The sequence below is a fragment of the Pelecanus crispus genome, chromosome 1 (genome assembly GCF_030463565.1).
Source record: "Pelecanus crispus isolate bPelCri1 chromosome 1, bPelCri1.pri, whole genome shotgun sequence".
NCBI lineage: Eukaryota > Metazoa > Chordata > Aves > Pelecaniformes > Pelecanidae > Pelecanus > Pelecanus crispus.
The window spans coordinates 227,058,856-227,081,809 of NC_134643.1; the positions used below are offsets into that span (position 1 = coordinate 227,058,856).

Below are 22,954 nucleotides of genomic sequence, written 5' to 3' on the forward strand. Positions count from 1 at the left end.
ACAAGTACTTACCGACTTCCTTATGTGCATTAAGAGCACTTCAAATAAAATCATTCTGGTATAAGAAAGGAAAAGCTGATCTGACAAGCCACCAGAGCACCCTAAGCCCAGAGCTGCCTCCTGGAAGAGTGCGCTCTTCCCGTAAAAACATCAGGATTTGCCCTCTCTCACACTACACCACCTACCAGGGCGCCTTAGAAAAATCCTCCCTGTTTTTTACACTTGTAAGATAAATTTTATCCTGACGCCCGATGCGAGCGCACTCCTTGAACCCCGCGCAACCCCTCAGCTACATTCTTCTCTATTCCTATAGGCTTTTTTCGGTCATCTCGCTTTGCCCCTACGCGACTCTCACTGAAAGCCAGATAAAAAGCGTCCACGCAGTTTCCACTTGTTCAATTTTGCTACTCTCAACCTTATCTGCAATTCACAAAACCCCTCTTTCACCTTACTTATGCTGCTGCCTTTCCCAAGTCGGTATACTGAGGACCGTTAAACACCAGATCCTATTTCAGAAGAAATGCGAAGCATAATTTCCCAAAATGCAAACAAGTTAGTCAAAGATTTCACCCTCCCATAGGGTTTGAAGCTTCGTTTGCCTTTGACACCCACCCTTCCTCACATACTGCCCCTCAGCTGCCCGGGTTCTGCCAAAAACAGAACCCGGGCTTTATGCGGTCGCCGACGCTATGGACGTGTCGGAGCCCCTGTAACCCCGGGGCAGGCAACGGGCTCAGGACTGCACGTGTAAAACGTTGTGTTCCTCAAACCTGCTCCGAGCTGCGCCGTGCAAACACGCTCCGAGCCCCTGACTGCAGGGACACCAGCGGCAGCCACACGCTGAAAAAGAGCTGGAGCGGGGACTGGTAAAAGTTGGGGATTTTTTTATACGGTGGTCCTCTCCCGCTTGCTGGACGCTGTCCCCAGCTGAAGAGGAGCCATCCACTCGCTCCTGAGGAAAAGGGCTGTAACTACGGTTCTGCAATGACATTACCTCCAGCCACGTCCAGAGAAACTCAAGAAATTCACGAAGAAAACTTTCAATCGCTCTCCCGACGGCAGCCTAGCGCTTACATGCCGCGCGGCTAAGACCCCGCAGACGGGCCCGCCGCCATCCCGGGGGGGCCCCGCCGCCATCCCGGGGGGCCCCGCCGCCATCCCGGGGGGCCCTGCTACTGCCACTGCCCCTGCGCTCCCCGCAGCCCCGCAAAGCCCCCCGGCGCTACCGTCTCTCCTGCCACCGCCCGTCCAGCCCGGCCCCGATCCCCTCCCTTTCCCGTAAACACTGCGGCAGCTCCGCCAGAAGCCGGACCGAGAAACGGGAGCGGCCGAAAGGCCCCAAACACGGCCCGGAGTGTGGGGGGGGGGGGGGGCAGGACCCCCGCAGGTGCGGCAGGCGGAGCGGGGCCCCGGCCCCCCACCCCTCGCTAAACGTTCACCCGCGACCCTCCCTCCCGCTGCCGGCCTCCCAGAACGGGCCGCCCGCCGCCCCGCCAACCACACGGGGCCCGGTCTCCCGGAACAGCGCTAAGGAAACAAAAGGCCACAAAGGCGGCCCCGAGGCCGTTGCGCCGTGGCGGCGGGAAGGGAGAGGAAGCCCCCGCAGCATCCCCTCTCGGTACTCACCGAAGGTGAGGAGGGGCCCGGGCCGGGGCCGGGCCGCGCCGCTCCCGGTGCCGCCGCCGCCTCACGGGGGAAGGAAGCTGCGTCACAGCCCGCTCCGCGCGCCTCCCAGCCGCCCCCGCGCTCGGCCACCGCCCGCCCCCATTGGCTAGCCCCGCCCCCCCCGCGCTCCCGCCGCCCATTGGCTGCCGCCTTTCGAAAGCGAGGCTTCCCCCTCCAGCCGTTCGCGCTGATTGGATGAAGCCGCGCCTTTCGTTCGCCGATTGGTCTGAGGCGGCGGAGGGGGCGGGGAGGATGCTGCGGAAGGGTCCAGAAGGCCGTCGCTCCTGACATCCGGGGTGTTAGGGGGGCGGGATTTACCCCCCCCTCTCCCCTGCGCCCGGTCCAATCCGAGAGCGATCGGGCGCTGGCGTAACCGCGGCGCAGAGGGTGGGGCTGGGAGTCTTAAAGGGACCGTGAGGAGGCGCAAGCGCTCAGCGGGCTTTGGGCGGTAGGGGGCGCCCCGGGCGGGGGGGCGGTAGGGCCGCACGGCTCCCCCGCTCCCCCGCCGGGGCCCGGGTTCGGGCCCCGGCGGGGGAGCGGGGGGGGGCCGGGCGGCCTGGCCGAGGCGGCAGGAAGGGGCGGGAGGAAGAGGAGGAGGAGGAGGAGGAGGAGAAGAAGAAGAAGAAGAAGAAGAAGAAGGCGTGGTACCGGTGCCGGGCATGGAGCAGTGCGGCGGGGGCTGAGCGGTGCGGGGCTGGGGGGGAGGGGGGGGGGCGGTTCTGAGGGGCTGAGGGAGGCGGGGGGGGAGGGGGTGTCTCTGGAGATGTGGGGTGTCAGGGGGGGTCACAGCATTGTGGGGTGCCCGGGAGAGTCTTTGGGGGGGGGGGGGGGGTGCCCGGAGGGGGTCTCTGGGGATGTTTGGGGGGGTCACAGCACTGTGGGGTGGGTTTTCTTGGGAGGGGGGGTCACACCGAGGGGGGTGTCTCAGAGGAATATGGGGTGCTGGGGGGGTCTCTGGGGATGTGGGGTGTCGGGGGGGGTCACAGCACTGTGGGGTGCCCGGGGGAGTCTTTGGGGGGGTGTGGGGTGCCGGGGGGGGGGCTCTGGGGATGTGGGGTGTCAGGGGGGGTCACAGCACTGTAGGGTCTTTTGGGAGGGGGGTCACACCAAGGGGGGTGTCTTGGAGGAATGTGGGGTGCTGGAGCAGGTCTCTGGGGATGTGGGGTGTCCGGGGGGGGGGTGGCACAGCACTGTGGGGTCTTCGGGGGGGGGCACACCGAGGGGGGTGTCTCAGAGGAATATGGGGTGCTGGGGGGGTCTCTGGGGATGTGGGGTGTCAGGGGGGGTCACAGCACTGTAGGGTCTTTTGGGGGGGGCACACCGAGGGGGGTGTCTCAGAGGAATATGGGGTGCTGGGGGGGTCTCTGGGGATGTGGGGTGTCAGGGGGAGGTGTCACAGCACTGTGAGGTCTTTTGGGGGGAGTCATACCAAAGGGGGTGTCTCAGGGGAATATGGGGTGCCCAGGGAGGGTCTCTGGGGGGGTGTGGGGTGCCTGGGGGGGTCTCAGGAGGAGTCTGGGGTGCCTGGGGGGGTCTCAAGGGGGTGTGGGGTGCAGGGGCCTCTGGTGCAGGGCAGGCTCAGCGCCCTTCAGCGCGTGACACCAAAGATTTGCTTTTTTTATTTGCCCCCCTTTGGCCAAGACCCTGGTGAGAGGGGGACGGGGGCTAACAGGGGGCTCCCTTTTTGGGGATGGCGGGGACACCACGTCCCCCCCTGGGGCAGACATGCCCCCGTGACACGGCGTGTCCCCAAAGCTGAGCCCCCCGTTGAGGGAGGTGCGGGGTGCCGGGGGTGTCCCCTCGGGGCCGGGGTCGCTGCTGGCGGTGGTCCCGGGGAGGCGAGCCTGGGCTGTTTGGGGGTACCCCCCCCACCTGCCCCTCCGTCCCTTGTCTTGCTGCGATCCCGGCCCCAAAAGGCCCCGGCAGAGCCATGGCAGAGCTGCCCTTTCGTTTTGCTTTCATCCTGCAAATAAATCCCCGCCCTGCAGCAGCCTGTGAAGCAGCGTCACAGCCCAGAGGAAGGGGCTGAGGTGTTTTTTTTCCAACGCCCTTCGCTGCTGGGGTGGGCACAGCACCAGCGGCGACCCTCCCTGCTCCGGGAGCGCTTTTGGCACTGGAGGGGGGCGGCCACAGTCGCCCAGACTCCTGCCCTCGCTGGTAACTGGCTTCTGCGGGATTGTCTTGTAAATTGGATTTATCCTGGAGCCCAAGCGGTGGGTGAGGTGAGGCAGGGATCCCTAACTGCTCCCTCGCAGCCCCTCGTTCCGTCGCAGCCCCTCGTTCCGTCGCAGCCCCTTATTTCGGCGGCTCCGTGGCCCTTGTCCTCAGGCAGGGAGGAGCCTGCTGGGACAGGAGAGGTCAGGGCCAGGCGCGGCGGGAGGAGAGCTCGAAGGAAGACGTGCGTGATGATCGGGACTGATTTAACGTGGCTTTGACCCTGAGGGCAGCTGGGCCACGGCTGAGGGCAAGAGAGCAGCCAGCGAGTGCTGGGACTGAGCTGATGGAGAGCCCTGAGCTGGAGGCGGGCTGCCAGGCTTGATAAACGGCTTGTCCCGGCTTGCCCAAGCCGATGAGCAACGCCTTTATCGTTGTGCAAGGTGCGGGGCTTGCAAGGTTCTGATCCTGCAGCCGGAATCTTGCCCGTGAAGGTGCTGAGCGCTCGGCTGGGGACGGTGCCAGATGCGGGGCTGCGGCACGCTCGCGGTGCGGTGGCAGCGGAGCGAGGACGGTGCCGGGGGCGGCTGGGGATGCGCCGGCGGAGCGGCAGCACCGGCAGGCAGCACGCGGTGCCCCGGCTGCGTCAGCGCTGGTCCGGTGTGGCAGCTCTGAGTGCAGCCCGGGAACGGTCTGGATAAATGCACCCCGCTGAAAAGAGCTCACGTGCCTTTCCAGCCAGATCGGTCTCGCGGTCCGGAGCAGAGCAGGGCCCCAGTGTGGGACATCCCGCTGCCTGCACGTCCCGCTGCCTGCTCCTCCCTGCTGTTTTTTGGGCCTCTGCTCTGACCCAGCTCGCTGTTGTACGCGAGTCTCGGGTTTTCTGCGAGTCTCGGGTTTTCTGCGTCTCTGGGACAGTGCTTTCGGCTGCCTGTCCTAGATGCCCGCCCTCGGGCTGTGTGGCTGTTCAATAGGGGTGTGAGAGGCCGTCAGTGCATCCCTGCCCAGGGCTGTTCGGGGCTGGATCTTACAGGAGGACGGAGAATCCCTGTCAGACATTTGCTTGGTTTTGTTTCCAGGTCCATCAAGATGTTACAGGTACCGCTGCCCCTGGATCGAGACGGGATCCTCTTCCGGCTCCGTTTTACCACGCTGGCTGTTGGGACTGTGTTTTGCCCCTTCTTTGGTTTCCTTTTCTGCGTGATCTGGTCTCTGCTGTTCCATTTCCAGGAGACGACAGCGACCCACTGCGGGGTAAGCGACTCTCACAGCGAAATGCAAAGTTCTCCGAGGTTGCGGCTGCTCGGCTGGGGCAGGGTGGCAGGGCTCCTCCCTTCTTCCTGGCTTTCCCGCCAGATGCGTTACGGGATCTTGAACAAGCTGCTTTATTTTATTGTGCTTGTGATGCCTCGGGACTAGCAACCAAGGTTTTTGCTTTTTAAAAGGGACCTAGGGAAGTACAGGCTGGTCGGGGTGATGCCTGTACTGAGCACCTTGGTGGTGATGATGATAAGGAATAAATCTGGCGAAGCTATGGACAAATACAGCGTCTTGCGGATGAGTTAGCCCGGCTTTTATAAAAAGGAATTGCTGCCTCTCAGATCTACTGGAGTTCTTCAGAGGAGTCACGAGTGTGTGCCTGGGGAGCTCGGGTTGGGAGGGACCGCCTGGATTTCCAAAAAAGATGAGATCAGGTTCCTCCCCAGGGCTTTCAAGCAGCCACGGCACAAGCGTGGATAAGCAGCTGGTTACGGGCAGAGGGCAGGAGTAGGTGGTCATTCGCACACCAGCCCAAGATGATCCCAGGGCTTTATGGGGCCTGCGTTGTTCCTCGTACGCGGCGGACGACGCAGGCTGATGGCGATGCCGAGATCCTGGAGCCGGGAGGGCGAGGCATGCTGCTGAGGGGGGTGACGGAGCACTGAAATGCCAGGGCAGTTCGATTTGGAGAAATAAGTAATGGCGCGCACCCTGCGTGCGGTTCTGCCCCCTCCTCACGACACGGGGGTGTGGGGCAGGGCAGCAAGGATGCTGTCGCGCAGCTCCTGTTCCTGGGTGTCGGGGTTCAGCCCCAGCTGGCAACTCAGCACCACGCAGCTGCTCGCTCGCTGCCCCTGCCCCGGTGGGATGGGGGAGAGAATCGGAGGAGTAAGAGTGAGAAACACTCCTGGGGTGAGATAAGAACAGTTTAGTAATTGAAATAAAGTAAAGTAAAATAGTAGTAGTAATAAAACCAATATAATAATAGTAATAATAATAATACTAGAGAAAGCAAGTGATGCCCAATGCAATTGCTCACCACCCGCCGACCCATGCCCAGCCAGTCCCCGAGCAGCGATCGCTCCCCCGGCCAACTCCCCGCAGCTTATAGACTGAGCATGACGCCGTATGGTATGGAATGGCCCTTTGGGCAGCTGGGGGCAGCTGTCCTGGCTCTGCCCCCTCCCAGCTTCTTGTGCCCCTGGCAGAGCCTGGGAAGCTGAAAAGTCCTTGCCTGGTGTCAGCACTGCTCAGCAACAACTACACCATCAGTGTGTTATCAGCATTCTTCTCACCCTAAATGCAACACACAGCACTATGCCTGCTACTGGGAAGAAAATTAACTATCCCAGCTGAAACCTGGACACTGGGGTGGTGGAGCGAGGGCTCTTCAGCTGCAGACGGGAAGGTGCGATGGGCTGAGAGCGGCGAGACAGAGACCTCTGAGGTCGGGGCTGGCGTGGAGAGGGCAGGCAGGGATCTGCTGCTCGCCCCTGTGAGGGGTAGGGGACGTCGAATGGAGGTGGCAGGCTTGAGGCAGCCAGAGAGGAGCTGGTTCCTCAGGCAGAGGGGAGCCGACCTGGGGAATGCCTCTCCGCAGGACACTGGGGACGTGCGGTTCTGCGTGGGCGCCCGGGGAGACCGAGCAGGATTGTGGAAGAGTGGATTGCCTGGTGCATAGCGATCGTGGCTGGCTCGGGAAGCCCCCGAACCGTGAAACTCTGGAGATTGGGAGTTTATTCCGGGGCCGCGTTGATGGCTTTCCTGCTTTTATGTTCCTCCTCGAACGCTGTCTTCGCCCGCTGTTGCTATCGGTTTTCTCCACGAGGGTTGGGCTAACAAAACCCTGCACCCTCCTCTCCTCTCTCCCCAAACCTGGGGGCAGAGAACACATGGGGGACCACGACTGAGGAAAAGGAAGGAATAAAGGTGGAAAGGGAAGGAATAAAGGTCAAAAGCTAAAAAACCCGAGTGGGACCCTGAGCAGGGCACCCCAGCACCCAGGGACTGTCCCGGCTTGGCTGGGGGCTGCGTGGTCTGGGGGAGCTGAACCAGGGTTGCTGCCACATTGCGTTCTCTGGCTTTTGAAATAGGAATAAACCGATTTAAAAAAGAAAAAAAAAAAAACCAAAACAAAACCAGTTTTAGCATCTTGGAGAGCTATAAATACAACAATATGACATGCTCCCTATGCCTCTCCTTGTGAGCCGCTGTCTCTCTTCCAGGTCCCGAACTACCTCCCCTCCATCAGCGCCGCTGTCGGAGGCGAGACCCCCCAGCGTTACGTCTGGCGCTTCTGCATCGGCCTCCACTCGGCTCCCCGCTTCCTGGTGGCAGTCGCCTACTGGAACCACTACCAGAGCTGCCACTGCTCGCACCCTCGCTACCTGCGCTTGTGCCACTTCAACCTGCTGCTCAACCTGCTCGAAAACTTCGCCCTCCTTATTCTGACCTACGTGTCCTCATCTGAAAACTATGGTAGGTGCCTCCTCCCGCGCCCTGTTGCTGACCGTCGTGCCGGTGGTCTTGCTCGCAGCCACCGAGGCTTTGCAGGGCTCTGCTTCACGCCAGTGTATTGGAAGTAGTCAGTTTGGAGGGAAAAACGGTAAAAAAAAAAAAAAAAAGTTTCAAAAAAATTAGTATTTATAGAGTATTTTATTATATTATTTTAGTATTATATTTATTAGTATTTATAGAGCAAAGTTATGTCCCCATAATGTGCAAATAGCCGTGTTCGTCCCAAAATTCTTGGTTGCCGATAATTGGCTGAAACCATAGGCTGAATTTTTGTATCAAGCCTAGCATCGGACTTTAGCGCTTGGTTCCCACTTGTGTGCGAGGCCGTGCTTAACGCGTCTCACCGGGGCTGAGCGAAGGCAGGTCAGTGCTCGTCCCTGCTATCTGCTCTGTCTCCGCTGCTGAGCTTTGGCTTTGGCTCTGAGCTGGCTTCCAGCCCACGCTCTGTTCCAGCTGCCTTTTAAATACCCTCCGACAAAGTTTTCTGGGTAAAATTTCCCGTGTTGACCTGAAAACAAAATCAGGATTTTTCAGGTTAAATCAGTGCGTCCAAAGTACGGTCGTGATAGGTGTCGTGGTTTAACCCCAGCCAGCAGCTCAGCACCACGCGGCCGCTCGCTGACTCCCCCTGCCCCGGTGGGATCGGGGAGAGAATCGGAGGAGTAAGAGTGAGAAATACTCCTGGGCTGAGATAAGAACAGTTTAATAATTGAAATAATGTAAAATGGTAATGATAATAATAAAAACAGAATAATAGTAATAATACTAGAGAAAGCAAGTGATGCCCAATGCAATTGCTCACCACCCGCCGACCCATGCCCAGCCAGTCCCCGAGCAGCGATCGCTCCCCCCGGCCAACTCCCCGCAGCTTATAGACTGAGCATGACGCCGTATGGTATGGAATGGCCCTTTGGGCAGCTGGGGGCAGCTGTCCTGGCTCTGCCCCCTCCCAGCTTCTTGTGCCCCTGGCAGAGCCTGGGAAGCTGAAAAGTCCTTGACTGGTGTCAGCACTGCTCAGCAACAACTACACCATCAGTGCGTTATCAGCATTATTCTCATCCTAAATGCCACACACAGCACTATGCCTGCTACTAGGAAGAAAATTAACTCTGTCCCAGCCGAAACCAGGACAATAGGCTGGGAAACGCTCTTCTTCCACGTGGTCTCATCTGAAATTAATTTAAATGCCTGTGATGATATCCAGCCGCTGTTTAATCCCGAGATCTGGAGGAGGCCCCGGGGACTGACTTGAGAGGACTCAAATCCACAAGCCAGCAAGGTGGTGCTGGAGCTTGTCAGCAGGAGAATGCTGTGACGGCCGTCCCTGCACGCAGTCTGAGGGTGCTGATCATGGATATTGTGTCCAGCTGCGGGACCACGCCGGAGGATGTAGTCGCAAAGCCTTGCAAAGAGAGAAGCTGGGCCAGAGCTCCAGGAAGAGAGGGTTTGGAGTGGTGCTGGTGAGGGGAGGTCGGCAGAAGAGGGTTTGTCTCCTCGCAGCAAGGGAGATGAGATGGTGGGGACAGGGATGCGGCTGATTTTGTGCCGAGAGTACCTTGTGAGGAAAACAAGCTCTCGAAAGGCAGATGCAGTGGGGGTCAGGAAGCCTTGCGACCGCTTAGAGCAGCAAACTGGAAACGGGTAGTGGCCACTGGAGCCCTCCAAGAAGGCTGGGAACGTGCCTGCGGGGTTGAAGGCTCCAGCCCCGGCGCAGAGGACCGGGTGGATGATTTCTGAGGCTCCCTCTGGCCCACGGCTGCCCTCGGAGCAGAGGGTTGCGCTGGAAGTGCAGAGCATTGCAGCCACTGTCCTGATTCCTCGTCGAAGCGCGTGGTTGGAGACACTGCCTCTTGCGCACCAAAACGGCAGGCTGTCCGGGAAAAGCAGCTGGCACGTGCGTGAGCTCCAACAGCTGACCTGGGGGTGCTGGTCAACAGCGGCTGAGCATGAGCCAGCAGTGTGCTCAGGTGGCCAAGAAGGCCAACAGCATCCTGGCTTGTGTCAGGAATAGTGTGGCCAGCAGGAGCAGGGCAGGGATCATCCCCCTGTACTCGGCACTGGTGAGGCCACACCTGGAATGCTGTGTCCAGTTTTGGGCCCCTCACTACAGGAAGGACATTGGGGTGCTGGAGCGTGTCCAGAGAAGGGCAGAGGAGCTGGGGCAGGGTCTGGAGCACAGGGCTGGTGGGGAGCGTCTGAGGGAGCTGGGGGTGTTCAGCATGGAGAAGAGGAGGCTGAGGGGAGACCTGATCGCTCTGCAGCTCCTGACAGGAGGGGGCAGGGAGGGGGTGTTGGTCTCTTCTCCCAAGTAGCTAGCGATAGGACGAGAGGAAATGGGCTCAAGCTGCGCCAGGGGAGGTTTAGATTGGATATTGGGAGAAATTTCTTCATGGAAAGAGTGGTCAAGCGTTGGACCAGGCTGCCCAGAGAGGTGGGGGAGTCCCCATCCCTGGAGGGGTTCAACAAATGGGCAGAGGTGGCACTTTGGGACATGGTTTATTGGGCATGATGGTGTTGGGTTGATGGTTGGACTGATGATCTTAGCATCCTTTTCAATCTTAATGATTCCTAGTTTTTACTTTCATTAAAAAATAATCCAGCCACCAAGGCAGGAAACATGGAATTATGACTCTGCCCTGAATTGCTTCAGTCGTGGACTTGGCAGTGTTGGGTTAATGGTTGGACTGGATGATCTTAAAGGTCTTTTCCAACCTCAACAATTCTGTGATTCTATGAGTCGGGGTTTGGATACCTCCAAGCGGCACTGTCACCCGAATGGCTCTGCCTGCGCCCCGTTTCGCAGCCGATGGCTCTGCCCAGCTTGTGCAGAGCTTTGCAAGGGCAGACTGAGACGCAGCGGAGCGGCTGGGCAAAAGCCGCACTGAGAGCTGAGGCTAACCCAGTTTTCTCAGATCCTTATTACAGACTAATCTCAGGTTTGTGGGGAAAGTTTCAAACCTTAGCTGCTGTGCTGAGACGAGAACGGGCTCGGGTTAATAATCTCTGCAGGGCACTGCTCACGTCTTCGCCTCTAACAGCTGCCTTTACCCTCGCTCCTGGTGTGCTTTCCCTTCCCCTGGAATTGAGAGCGGAAGCAGGGAAGATAATTTCTTACGTTCAGGTGGTTGGGAATTCAGCCTGCGGCTCAGGAGAAGAGGCTGGGAAAGTCTTTTAAATAGAAGCGCTCATCTGAAAATAACTCGCCTGAAGTTGCACGGGCTTTGTGTTTGGCTTTGGGGTTTGTGAGCGGCTCTGGTTTAGTGCCCCTGCAGCGGCATTTCCAGCCTGACCCTAAATCTGTGCTCGTTCAGTGACACGCGAGGCGGCCTCGGTGCTGGTGATGAGGCTGATGAGAGCTGTTAATTGGCAAGTAGATAATGCAGGAGGGTCAGAAGATCATAGAATCATCGAATTGTGGAAAAAACCTTTAAGATCATCCAGTCCAACCATTAATCCAACATCACCAAGTTCACACTAAACCAATCAAGGGTAGACTAGACTAAACCATGTCCCAGAGTGCCACATCTACCCGTTTTCTGAACACTTCCAGGGATAAAGATGGCCCTTTCTGGATCCTTTCTGGATCTTGGGACTGCCTCACTCTGCAAACCCCTGCCTCCATGCCTCAGTTTCCCCATCCCCTAGAGCAATAGTGGTGATGCTGAGCTGCTCTCAAGGATGCCCGAGGTTTACAGCCGGGTGAAGCGATGGAGACTCTCAGACCGGCTGCCAGAGCATATAAACACCCTCCTGGCACCTTTGGAATAAGTCTCCCAGCAAATTGTATCCCCCTCCAGCCCGGGGGTCGCAGGGGGCCGCATGAGCGGCTTTGTCATTAAATCCCCCTTCCCCTAATCCGCGCGGGCGCGGAGCCATGCTGTGCCTGTCTCCTGCAAAGACCCCGGTCCCCAGAGCGCTGCTCGTGCTGGGGGCACAGCACCTCCTGGGCACTGGGGCTCGCAGCAGGGCCGCATCCTGCAGAAAGCAGTCCTTCACCCTCCCGAAGCCTGCCCCGCGTTCCCCTTGTGCTCTTGGCTCAGATTTAACAGGAAACCTGTTGTCTTGTTGATTCAGCAATCCACGAAAATGCCTTCATCGTCTTTATCGCGTCGGCTCTGGGCCACATGCTCCTGACGTGCATCCTCTGGAGAATGACTAAGAAACACACAGTAAGTCCCGAGGTACAGAAACTTTCCTTTCTTCTCTCTGTGCAGTGCTGGGTGCCGGGGAGGGGGCTCTCGGCTGGCGGTGAAGGGCTTTGGCTGTCGCTCACTAGTGAAATAACCGTAACCGGGTGCTAAAAGAGTTAACACCACCAGGTGAAACTGGGAAACGCGGTGACCAAAATTCATGGTTTACCAAAACAAAGCGGGAAGGAATCTTTTCGTTTCCTATTTTCTGGTTTTCACTTAGAGCTGACATTTGAAAACCACCCCGGTAAGTGTCCCCGTGGGTCTCCTTGCCCGAGGATGCCTGTTTCTGAGCTGAAATCGGCGTCTCTGTGCTGGGGAACTGGGAACCTGCTGGTCCCACAAACTGGGAAGAGTTCTATCCCTTTCATAGAATCATAGAATCATTTCGGTTGGAAAAGACCTTTAAGATCATCAAGTCCAACCTTTCCTCCAGGAATCTCTGCACGGAGCAGTCTGGCGCTGTGGGTCTTGTTCTCTGCGAGGGGGCCGGTGGGCTCGGGGACTCGCCGGTCGTGCAGCGGGTCGGGCAGAAGATCCAGTCACGGGTTTCTGGCTCCGTCGCCTGGATGCGGCTTTGGTGCCGTGCTGGTCTGTGGCGTGAGCGCTGGACCGCGGGCACTGGCACAGCTGCAGGCAGAACGTTCAGCTTTGGAACTCCTTCTGCGCCTGTGTGCCTCTCGTACGCCCGGCTTTGCCTGGGTCTCTGGGCTCCCTGGACCTCCCTGTCGTTTTCTCCTCAGGGATGCATCTCGCCCAGCTGATCCCCAGTCCAACCCTCACGGTCCCCAGTGCTAAATGGGGAAGGGACCCCAGGGCTCCCTGGACTCTGTTGCCCCACGCAGGTGATGGCTTTGCAAAGCGGAGACCTTCAGGGGAAACTGGTGTGTGGCCTTATCCCGGGGCCAGGAAGCTGGCGAGGGCTGGGAGCACGTCTCTCCAAAGGGACCACGAGCAGGAATGCAGGGCAGGGTGGGTGCTGTGCGCGGGGTCTGCTCGGGCAGTTACAGCCAGCTCCTTGCCAAGGCTCCTGCTCTGTCACATCTGTTTGGTGTCTCCTGTTGGCAATTCACCGAGCCCGTCCCCTTGCTGGCTTATTTTGCAGACCCAGAAAAGAAGCTTCCAGCAGTTGTTTGGCTGCAGGATGCCCTGTTGTGAAAGGGGATTTCGGAGATCCCGGGGTTCCCCTCTCTCTCTAGGAAGTGATCTGTTGTCTCTGGTCATACGGGGATAACGGGAGCTCAGCACTCACTCCTTAGCAGTCACTCCTTGGCAGCTCTCCCGTGGCTTCCTTTATTTATGTCATCTTTTTTGGCTTGTCTCATTTTTTTTGCAAGAACTCCAAACCCCGGCATCTCTTCCCCCTCAGCACTGCACCTCAGACGCCGGCTCCCCAAGCAGCAGCCGCCCCTGCGAGTGCCCATCTGCAGGCGTTACAGCTTTGCAGACTGTAGCATTGCAGCAAGCCCGTGAGTTTTGGTCGCAGCGTGTTAGCGGCAGTACTAGTCCTGCTGTCAGTTCGTGGGAGGAAAAAAAACAGATGCCCGCTGTTCCCTGGGCTGAGCTCTGAGCCTGCACGCCCCGATGGCGATGGGTGCGTGTCGCTGCGTGTGGTGGGGACGGCGGGCAGAGAGCTCTGGTGTAACCCATCGCAGCGTCAGAGCCGGAGGATCAGGTCAGGGAGACGAGTAGCCTGCTTCTAAACATCTGGTCTTTCTCTGCTGGTGATTTGGGCGGGTTTCTCCCAATTTCATGTTAGGCAACACCATCAGCAAAGTCCTGCCAGTGGTGTTTTGAGCCGGTGTGCCCTGCTGCCGTCTGGCAACGCTTCTTGGTAGTGTTAGGTTAATGGTTGGACTGAATCATGGAATCGTTTAGGTTGGAAAAGACCTTTAAGATCATCCAGTCCAACCATTAAACTGGATGATCTTAAAGGTCTTTTCCAACCTAAATGATTCTATGATTCTGCCTGCAGGTTGCCCTCCTCTGCCATGTCACCGGCCGGGGCTGGCTCATTACCCACTCCTGAGGAGCTGAGGAAAGCAGGCAGGAGGTGCTGGCGTGGCTGCCCAGAGCCCGTCCCATCCATCTGCACATCCACCGCCAGTCCGTGAAGCTGCTGTGGGATGGTGGCCTTGCTGGGGGAGCAGCCTGTTCCCACAAAGCCCACGGGCTCGGTGTCGCTGGGTGCTGTCACCTGGGCTCTCGTGGACCCGCTGGTGCTGGAGCAGCCTATGCACCGTCTGCTCTGATGCTGCTGGGTGGATGTTCCGGGCACGGGGCGAGGGGCACAGCAAACCCATCCCACGGGACTCGCTTGGGCTGGGGGCTGCTGCCAAGCCGCAGCGTCTCCAGCCGTGTGCCGCAGCGCACAAGGTGGCAGCTTGTCCCCGGTGCTGCAGGGCTCGAGCTGTGCTGGGGTGCCTCCGTGTCCCAAACCCAGCAAAGGAGCATTTGCTCCCTCTGAGGACGTGGCGACCACGGCACATCCCTGGTCATGGAAGCGCAACAGGGCACGGTGGTGCCCTGGCTGAATGTGCCACCACCCGGTACCGTGCCACCGCCCGGCACGGCTTCCTCCTTCCATCTCGGAAAGACCCTGCTGATGGTTTTAAACTTAAAGGAGGATGAATTTAGACTGGATATAAGGAAGAAATTTTTTACAATGAGGGTGGTGAGGCACTGGAACGGGTTGCCCAGAGAGGCGGTGGAGGCCCCATCCCCGGAAACATCCCAGGCCAGGTTGGACGGGGCTCTGAGCACCCTGCTCTGGTTAAAGCTGTCCCTGCTCACTGCAGGGGGGGTGGGCTGGATGATCCCTAAAGGTCCCTTCCCACCCAAAGCATTCTATGATTTTATGGAGGGGAGAGAGGACCCCTTTGGGGCCAGCGCTGAAGCCAGGGCTCGTCCGCCCCTGCCCGGGAGCGCGGCGTCCCCGCGGGGTTGCGTGTCGGCAGATGGAGCTGTCGCCCGGGGAGCGAGGGCGACGGGTGAGTTCCTCCAAAAAGGAAAGCACTGCGAGGTGGCGGCGGCTGTCAGATTAGATGCGTCTGGACGAAGCGGGACCGAGGGCTTGACACGCTGCCAGGCGCCCGGCCGTGGGCAGCGTCCTCTGCGGAGCGGGCGCTGGCCCTTATCGTCGCTCTGCAGATCTGCCTTGGCGCTCCGTCGGCGTCCCGTGATCTGCGAGCCGGGCTCCTGCTGTGAATCGCTCCCGTGAGGCTGCGGTTCCTCTGGGCCAGGCAGGGTCTCCCGGGGGCTTATCCCGCTGTTTGGGTTCCTCCGGCTGCACGCCCGCTTCCCAAGGCCGGCGGCAGCGGGGCTTCGCGGGGCCGCCGGCAGCAGCCGCGGCTTGCGCGGTTCAGCAGGGGAGAGGCGGCGGGGCTGCGTGAGGCCATGGCGAGCACAGTGCCACTGCCGCCACATCCTCCTCGCCCCGGGCCGAGTGGCCGGTGGGAACTGTCAACCTCAGCAGGAGCAGGGAGAAGTTGGGCAGCGCCTGCTGAGCTGGCCAGGCCGGAGGCTGGCGGGGCTGTTTTAGGGCAGGGTGCAAGCGATCTCTTCTTAGGGGTCACAGCATCTTGGGGGCCAGATTCTGGCTCCGTTTGTGGCAGTTGTGGGGGTTTTTTGTTCGTCTTTGTTACCCCCAGCCTTGGAGCCAGCGGTGGCAGGAGGGGACGGGCGAGGGGGTCGACTCCGGTCCCACGGCATCTCATCCTTCCCTCCCCTTCAGCAGAGGGTACCGGAGCAGAGGAAGCCACCCAGGGTCCCCAGGGGGGTTCAGGTTCTCCAGGGCCAAACCTGGGACCGTCTGCAGGACAAACTCCATGTGAGGAGCTGGAAGGCTGGACCCAGCCTTCCTCCAGCTTGGCCTGGAGGAGGGAGCCGGGGATCTGTGCCCCCTCGGGGGGCTGCGCTGGGGCTGGGGGGGGGGAGGACCCGGGCCCCGTCTCTAGCACCGCTTTTTCGCGCCACTGGAGAGGGCAAAGCTCCCCAGGTTTGCCACTTGCTCGGCACGTGAGTGACAGGAATTGGTCTTGCAAAAGCCTTGCGTTCGTCAGGGCTTGTGTTGCAACTGCCTTTCTGCAAGGGCAGGAACTTGTTTGTAATGGGGAAGTACAGACGGTTTCCAGTGGCAAGGTGGTAAATAGCGAGAGAAAGGAAAATAAAGCCCTGCGGGAGGGAAGAAAAGAGAAAGCAGGCTGAGAGGAGGAGGGGAAGGGGCAAAGCAGAGAAGAGAGCTTGGGGCGGAGGGGGGAAAGGAAATGGAGCCAGAGAGCCTCCAGCTATGGACTGAGCGGAGCGGAGGCAGCGCACCCAGTCCTTGGTGTTTGGCCGTGGCTGGCATGGTGTTGCCCTCCCTGGCTGGCACACCTGCAGCCGCTCTCTGCTCCTGGCTGGCTGCGTGCCCTTTAAAACCCTCCTTCCACAGCTGGCTCTGCCACAGCGAAGATGATGAGCAGTGCAGCAGAGCAGAGCAGTTTCACTTCTTGTTTGCAAACATATTTCCCCCCCTGACCCAGGGGCTGGCGTCACTAGCGGCTGCGTTTCAGCCGGGAGAGACGCGTACAGACACGCATACACGCGTCGGGAGGGCTGCTTCGGGCCCATCAGGTCCCGCTGTGCCACCCGTGCTGGGGCTCTGCCCTGCAGCAGCCCAGGCTGCCGTCAGCCCACTGCGCAGGGCGTGCAGGCTGAGCCCGGCCCCAGGCTAGCGGCTTTTGGAAAGCATCTCGCGCAGCAAGTGCGAAGGTGGAGGTGCCGCTCGGGTGCAAACCCTGGCTGCGTGAGCACGGCGGGGGGCGGGGGTTCTGACCCTGGCCGGCAGGCACCCCGCTCGCTCCGCTGCTGCTCCCGTCCCCCTCGGCGCTGGTTAAACCATTTCTGCTCATGCTGCCGGAGCAGGACAGCTGAGCTTGAGTTTCCAGCTGCTGCTGCAGCCGTGCAGAGGGTAACGCAAACGCTGTCGGTGAATCACGCGTGGTTTCAGCCCGGCTCCTCGGTAGCACTGTCGCCTAGCCGGCAGTCGAGTGACAGCAGCCCGTGGGGGTGGTGGCAATAGCTCACACAAGCCCTCTATAAATATCCTGGCGCTAAGATCTCAGTGCTAGGGCCGTTTTGTCTTCAGGTTCACCGCAGGAGAGCCAGAAATGCTCGAGGGGGAGCTGGGACCGAGCGTGCAGCACGTAGCCTTGAGGGTGCCGCGTGTCCCCCAGGAAGGGACGGCTCCGGGAGCAGAGCCAGTGCTTGGGAGGCCCCGGGAGAGCGTAGCTGTTGCATTTTGAGTTAGCGTTACTTCGCCATTCCCTCCCCTGTCACCATCAGGACCTGGGGTGTGAACTCTGCAGGGTCCCTCTTCTTCCTCTCCGGAGGCAGTGGAAGAAGCAGGAGGCTCTGTGCCTCCTTGCTGGTGTTTCCTGCCTGCCCACTCAACAGCAGCCATCCTCCAGCCCGCGGAGCCGGGTTTGCGGGGCTGGGGGCTCCCCTGGGACGGGGGAAGGAGACGCCGGGCACCTTCCGTGGGCTCGGAGCCGCACGGGGCAGCGTCCCGGGCTGGGTTGGTGCAGCCAGCTCTCTTCTCTCACCCATCATCTGGCCTCCTGCTCCTGACTCACCTTCGTGCGCACGGGGAATGTGCCTCAACTCGAAGCTTGCAAGCTGCCGGACTAAATATAATTTGCCTGTGGTTTTTCTGGGCCAGACACGCATCCAGCTACAGAGGTCTGGCTCGGCGGGAGGGGGCTGTGTGAAACTGGAGTGGCTCGCAGGGGACACCGGGTGCCCCGCTCTGTCTTGCCAGGAGGAAATTGCGAAGCCGGGGTTGGCAGCCGAGCGTTGCCAGCTGCAGCTGCGCCAGCCCAGCAGCCCCAGCGAGGGTCCGGGGGGGAGCCTGCAGCCGGCTGAGCTTGGAGCACCCCATCCCTGGGCGACCGATTCCTGCTGCCTGTGCCAGGCGTGGGAGTGCCGTGCCCGTGCCGTGCCCGTGCCATGCCCGTGGCAGCATCCCCCTGCCCCAGCCCTGCAGGGGAGCAGGTTTAGTACTGCACCGCACTGGGTCAGGCTTAGGTTTAGGGTCAGGCTTAGGTTTAGGGTCAGGCTTAGGGTCAGGGTTCTTCCTTTTCGGGGGGGAAGGAGGGGTGTGCTGCTCTTCCTCTGGGTTTGCCAGGCTGTAAAACCGTCCTCCCCGCCTCAGCGTGTGCCCTGAGCATTTCACCGTCACGTGTCCCACGTCCTTGGCATTTTCTTATCCCTCTTCTTCCTCGCAGGAGTGTGGAGGCTTCAGCCTCTTGCTGGGCTGCTTAGAGCTGCCAGCTGCCCTCCGGGCACTCGCCTGGGGGTCTCCTGCCCCTGCCTTGCCCCTCGTCCTGCTGTGGGACCCCCGAGGTGTCCCCGTAGGAGCTGCCCTCCCCGGCTGGCACCGCAGCACCCTGACCCCACACCTCTGAGGCCTCGTGGGTGCAGAGCTGCCCTCGCTGTGCTCGCCCTCTGCTTCTCCCCGGAGGGCGAGTCCCTGGGCCCAGCCTGAGGAAGGATTAGCAAGGCGAGTGGATAATTAGGTGTTAATCCCTAATGCCAGGGCACCTGCAGCTCAGCCCAGCGCCCCGGGGGATCACGCCTGCAGGGTGCTTGCTGCCAGCGGCGGGTCCCCCCGGGCGCGCGGGGGGCCGGGAGGCGGCGCGTGTCGTTGCGACAGACGCCCGCGTTGCTGAGCGGAGGTTTCTCGGCAGCTGCTGGGTTGAAATCTGGCCCCACTTGCTGCTTCTCAGGGCAAGGTCCCTGCAGCAGCGCAGGCCGCCGGGGCAGAACGCAGCAGGGAAGGGCGCGGGGACGGCAGGGGAGATGTGGGAGCTGGAGCGTTACCCCCTGCCCTGGTGCAGGAGGAGGAGGAGGAGGAGGAGGAGGCAGGAACGGGCCTGCCTGCACTTCAGGCAGCGTGGCGGGCGCTCCGGTAGCTGCGGGTGCCTGATGGAGATGAGCTGCCAGTCTGCGTGGACCGTACCCACCGGTGCCAGCTGCTGTCACCGCGTCCCACAGCCCCGGCTTTGCTGGGGGTCCCCCACCCATGACACTCCCTGGGGACGTCCCAGGAGGTTCGGCTGCCTGGTACCCCCCAGCCTTTGGCCGCCAGGTCACTGGGAGCCCGTTGTGAGGAATCGGGGGGTGCCTTAAATCCACTGCAAGCAGCAGCCTCCTGCCAGGCGTGGATTTGGCAGCGCGATGCGGTGCCGTGCAGCGCAGCGAGGCGCCGTGGGATACGGTACAGTGGCATGGTGCGGCACGGCGCGGTTCGGAGCTGTATGGTGCCGTGCGGCGCAGCACACCGCAGTGCCGTGTGATGCAGCGCAGCGTCCTGGGGTGCAGCGCGGTGCAGCACCATGCAACACAGCACGACGCTATGCGACGCAGCACGCCGCCGCGCGGTGCAGCACGCCGCCGCGCAGTGCAGCACGACGCCGCGCGATGCAGCACGACGCCGCGCAGTGCAGCACGACGCCACGCGGTGCAGCACGTTGCCGCGCGGTGCAGCACGACGCCACACAGTGCAGCACGATGCCGCACGGTGCAGCATGATGCTGCGCAGTGCAGCACGACAACGCGCAGCGCAGCGTGGTGCCGTATGATGCAGCGCTGTGCAGCGCAGGGGAGCGCAGCGGGGAGCTGCCGCTCACCTTGCTGCGAGGAGCGGGACTCTGCTGCCGCTTCGTAGCACAACCGTTTCCGCTGCCGTGGGACCTGGATGAAAACAAGGCTGTTTTGTGACCCGCTTTTCCGGTGTGAAACTTTACATAACGCCTCAGCCCCGGCCTCTCATTGTTATTTAACTCCCAGGTTGGCACCGCTGCTCGCCCCACCCCACGCCGCGGGCCCTGCGCTCTCATGGCTGAGCACCGGCCACCTCCTGCTTCCTGGTGGGCAGGCAGGGGCTGCGGGCAGGGCTGTCTGCTCCTACCTGCAGGCAACCCCGCTCCAGAGGGTCCTGGGACCCCCCTGCCTCGTCAGCCTGAGCGGGAAAGGACCTGCCCGGGCCCCGCAGGGCGGAGGCGGCATCGGCCCCGCGTTCCCCAGATGGCGAAGGCGACCGCAAGGTTGTCCTTCCTCTCTGGGTTTTCCTCCGTGCTGTGACCTGTTTGTGCTCGCAGGGCGGCTGGCTGAGCCTGCCGGCACGCTTTCCGGGGGGTAATGGAAAGTGTGATGGGGAAATTTAAATTTTCCTTATTCTCAGCAGTCCCTGAAACTGGACTTTTTGTCTCACGTGCGACGTCAGACGAGGGGGAAATTCCCCTCCCACCCAGAAACGGGAATAACAGCACAAGTCTGGGCCGTCGGTGGCATCCCCAGCCCCCTCACATGGGGCTGGCCCCCTCCTTTCCAGCCCCAGGGCTCGGCACGCTGGGTTGGAGACACTGGGGTCTCCCCCATGTCCTCCTTGGTGTCCAGCCACGATTTGGGGTTCACGGGGGCTCCCTGTTCCCCCCAGGGCTTTAGGTTTCTTTACCCACGACGCTCATGGTGATGGGAGAGGAGAGGAAGGGGGCTGGAGCCGGTACCCACCGCGGCCCCCAGCTTCAGGGGGTGCTGGGCAGCGTGCAGACGGGGCGGTGGGTTGCGGAAGCCCACCGCGGGGGAGAGGGCTGGCCCCTGGGCTGCCCCCTTTGCTGGCGGGGGGGACACGGACTCGGGCAGCGCAGAAGCAGCAAGCCGTGCGTCGGCGGGGGCGTGGGGGGCCGCCAGCAGCAGCCCTGCGCTCCGCTCCCGCCCCTTGCGCTGTCGGAGGTGGTGCTGGGGGGTGGGCAGGATGGGGCCCCTCCGGTGCCAGGGGTAGCTTGTGCGACGTCTCCGGCGCGGCGCCCGCCCCAGCTGCTGCCCCTTCATGTGGTTTCCTCCTCCCCGGCGCAGTTGCGAGCGAGGAGGTGCAGCACCGGCTGCCGCCGCCTGCGCACGCCGGTGAATTCCCCGCGCCGGGGCGGTTGGGCAGCGCCCGGGGGGGAGCTGGGGCCACCTGCAGCCGCCCCGTCCGCAGCCGGAGGATTTACCGTCTGGTAGAGCCGTTGGCCCATCTTCGGGAAGCTGCGAGGGCCCCGTGTGCCTTGCGCATCTCGGCACCGCCACCGGTGGCCGGGTGCTCCTGCCTCCGGCGTCGCCCGCGTTCGCCGGGGACCGCATGGCTTGTTGGTGTCGGATGGTGCCGGCGGCCCCCGTGGCTCCCATCACCCCGCACTTGGCTGCGGCAGTGAGGCCCTGGGGGAAGAGCCGGCACACCGCAGCCCCCCCCCGCCACAGCAGCTTGCCCCCGGGGCTGCCTCGTGCCGCGCCACGGGGAGCCCAGGCAGCCCCTTGGTTTGCCTCCGCGTAGGAGCGATCCCCCCGCATGTCCCCAGGTGCCGGACCAGCTGGTGCGGCCCGTGGTCCTTCCCCGGCGGCGTGGTTCAGCCCCAGCCAGCAGCTCAGCACCACGCAGCCGCTTGCTCCCGCTGCCCCGGTGGGATGGGGGAGAGAATCGGAGGAGTAAGAGTGAGAAACACTCCTGGGCTGAGATAAGAACAGTTTAATAATTGAAATAATGTAAAATGGTAACGATAATAATAAAAACAGAATAATAGTAATAATACTAGAGAAAGCAAGTGATGCCCAATGCAATTGCTCACCACCCGCCGACCCATGCCCAGCCAGTCCCCGAGCAGCGATCGCTCCCCCCGGCCAACTCCCCGCAGCTTATAGGCTGAGCATGACGCCGTATGGTATGGAATGGCCCTTTGGGCAGCTGGGGGCAGCTGTCCCGGCTCTGCCCCCTCCCAGCTTCTTGTGCCCCTGGCAGAGCCTGGGAAGCTGAAAAGTCCTTGCCTGGTGTCAGCACTGCTCAGCAACAACTACAGCATCGGTGCGTTATCAGCATTCTTCTCATCCTAAATGCAAAACACAGCACTATGCCAGCTACTGGGAAGAAAATTAACTCTATCCCAGCCGAAACCTGGACACCCGGGCAGCTGTGCCCAAGGAGCCGGGGTGCAGAGGGGCTCCGGGGGGCTACCCGTGCCCCTGGGGCTGCAGCGGGGCCAGGGCAGAGCTTCCCTGGGAATGGGGATGGAGGTGGCTGCTCCGGTGTCCGCAGGGGCGAGGGCTGAGCCGCTTGCGGCCTCGGCGGCTCCCTGCTGTGCCGGGTGAGAGGGACGGGGCGGGCACCGGGCACCGGCCAGGGCTGTGACCCAGCTCTTGGCTCTTCCAGGAACGCAAGTCCTACAAGTGGAAGCAGCTGCTCTTCTTCTTCACCTTCATCACATTTGCGTTTGCCGTGTGTGTCTACTTCCACCACAACTGGTACTGCAGCCCCGGAGGTAAGGGGGCCGGGGCAGGGCTGCGGTCCCACTGCGGCTTGGCCGTGCCCGGGGGCATGCGTGCGGGGAAGGGGCCGGGGTGACGCCTTGCCTGCCAAATCCCTGCCAGGGGCCAGGAGAGCTCTCCCGGGAGCGATGGTGCCCGGCCGCCCTTCTCCTCCTGCCTGGCTTCAAGCAGGGGACGGGTCCCCAAACCCCGTGCCCTGCCCTGGCGAGGTGCCCCGGGAGATCCCCCGGCTCCCAGGGCAGATCTGGCTGCCGGTTCCCCTCACCTGCTGTGTTTCCTCCGGCAGTGTACACCATCTTCGCCTTCCTGGAGTACCTGGTTGTCCTCTCCAACATGGCCTTCCACATGACTGCCTTCTGGGACTTCGGCAACAAGGAGCTGGTGGTGAGCTCGCTGCTGGAGGACAAGCACTTCTAGCCAGCCTCGTGCCACGGCCGGCCGCGGTGCCGGTGCCAGGTGGGGCTGCCGCAAGCATCGTCCCAGCGTCCTGGGCCCTGCGAGCGTCTGTGCGTGGTCCCTGCCTGCACCTCTTACAGGGGAGCTGGGGGCTCTCGCTGGGGACCCTCAAGCCCTGTACCCCCTGCCCTGGCTCCCTGCCGCCTACGGGGTTGGGCAGGAGGACAGAGGAGGGGGGCAGGTTCCTGCTGCCTGTTTCTTCGGAGGATGATGCAGAGGAGGATGTGCAGAGGGCTGCGCCTGGTTCCTGCTCCAGGCTGGGGCTCCTTGCCCGAAGTCTTCAAAAAGGGCTGGTGGCCTTTTGGGCCTCGAAGCTTGAGGGAGCCTCGGGAGAAGGAGCGCTTGCTGCCCCTGCATCTCTCTGGTCACAC

General features: G+C 61.5%; 2 protein-coding genes across 4 annotated transcripts in view; one reads left to right on the forward strand and one right to left on the reverse strand.

The window, feature by feature from the left end:
- NUP98 (nucleoporin 98 and 96 precursor) overlaps positions 1-1,670 on the reverse strand; it is a 40,562-nt gene extending 38,892 nt beyond the window's left edge. For both annotated transcript variants that reach the window (XM_075716650.1, XM_075716641.1), the window contains exon 1: positions 1,627-1,670. The gene's annotated coding sequence lies outside the window, so the exon portion shown is untranslated. The remainder of the gene's footprint in view (positions 1-1,626) is intronic.
- A 645-nt stretch (positions 1,671-2,315) lies between these two features.
- PGAP2 (post-GPI attachment to proteins 2) lies at positions 2,316-22,584 on the forward strand. Of its 2 annotated transcripts, none has more exons than XM_075716718.1 (6): positions 2,316-2,351; positions 4,899-5,073; positions 7,305-7,557; positions 11,671-11,777; positions 22,012-22,120; positions 22,414-22,584. In XM_075716718.1, exons 2-6 carry the CDS (start codon positions 4,909-4,911, stop codon positions 22,542-22,544), a joined length of 765 nt encoding a protein of 254 aa, XP_075572833.1. In that variant the 5' UTR covers positions 2,316-2,351; positions 4,899-4,908; the 3' UTR covers positions 22,545-22,584. The 2 variants fall into 2 exon arrangements, with proteins under 2 accessions (XP_075572833.1, XP_075572842.1); XM_075716727.1 differs by having other exon boundaries at positions 11,671-11,765.
- The last annotated feature ends 370 nt before the right edge of the window (positions 22,585-22,954 follow it).

Excerpts from the sequence above, each read along its gene's own strand:
- PGAP2 (XM_075716718.1), top strand. The coding sequence starts at position 4,909 with ATGTTACAGGTACCGCTGCCCCTGGATCGAGACGGGATCCTCTTCCGG. Across the intron at positions 5,074-7,304 it reads CGACAGCGACCCACTGCGGG|GTCCCGAACTACCTCCCCTC; the intron begins GTAAGCGACTCT and ends TCTCTCTTCCAG. Across the intron at positions 11,778-22,011 it reads AACACACAGTAAGTCCCGAG|GAACGCAAGTCCTACAAGTG; the intron begins GTACAGAAACTT and ends TGGCTCTTCCAG.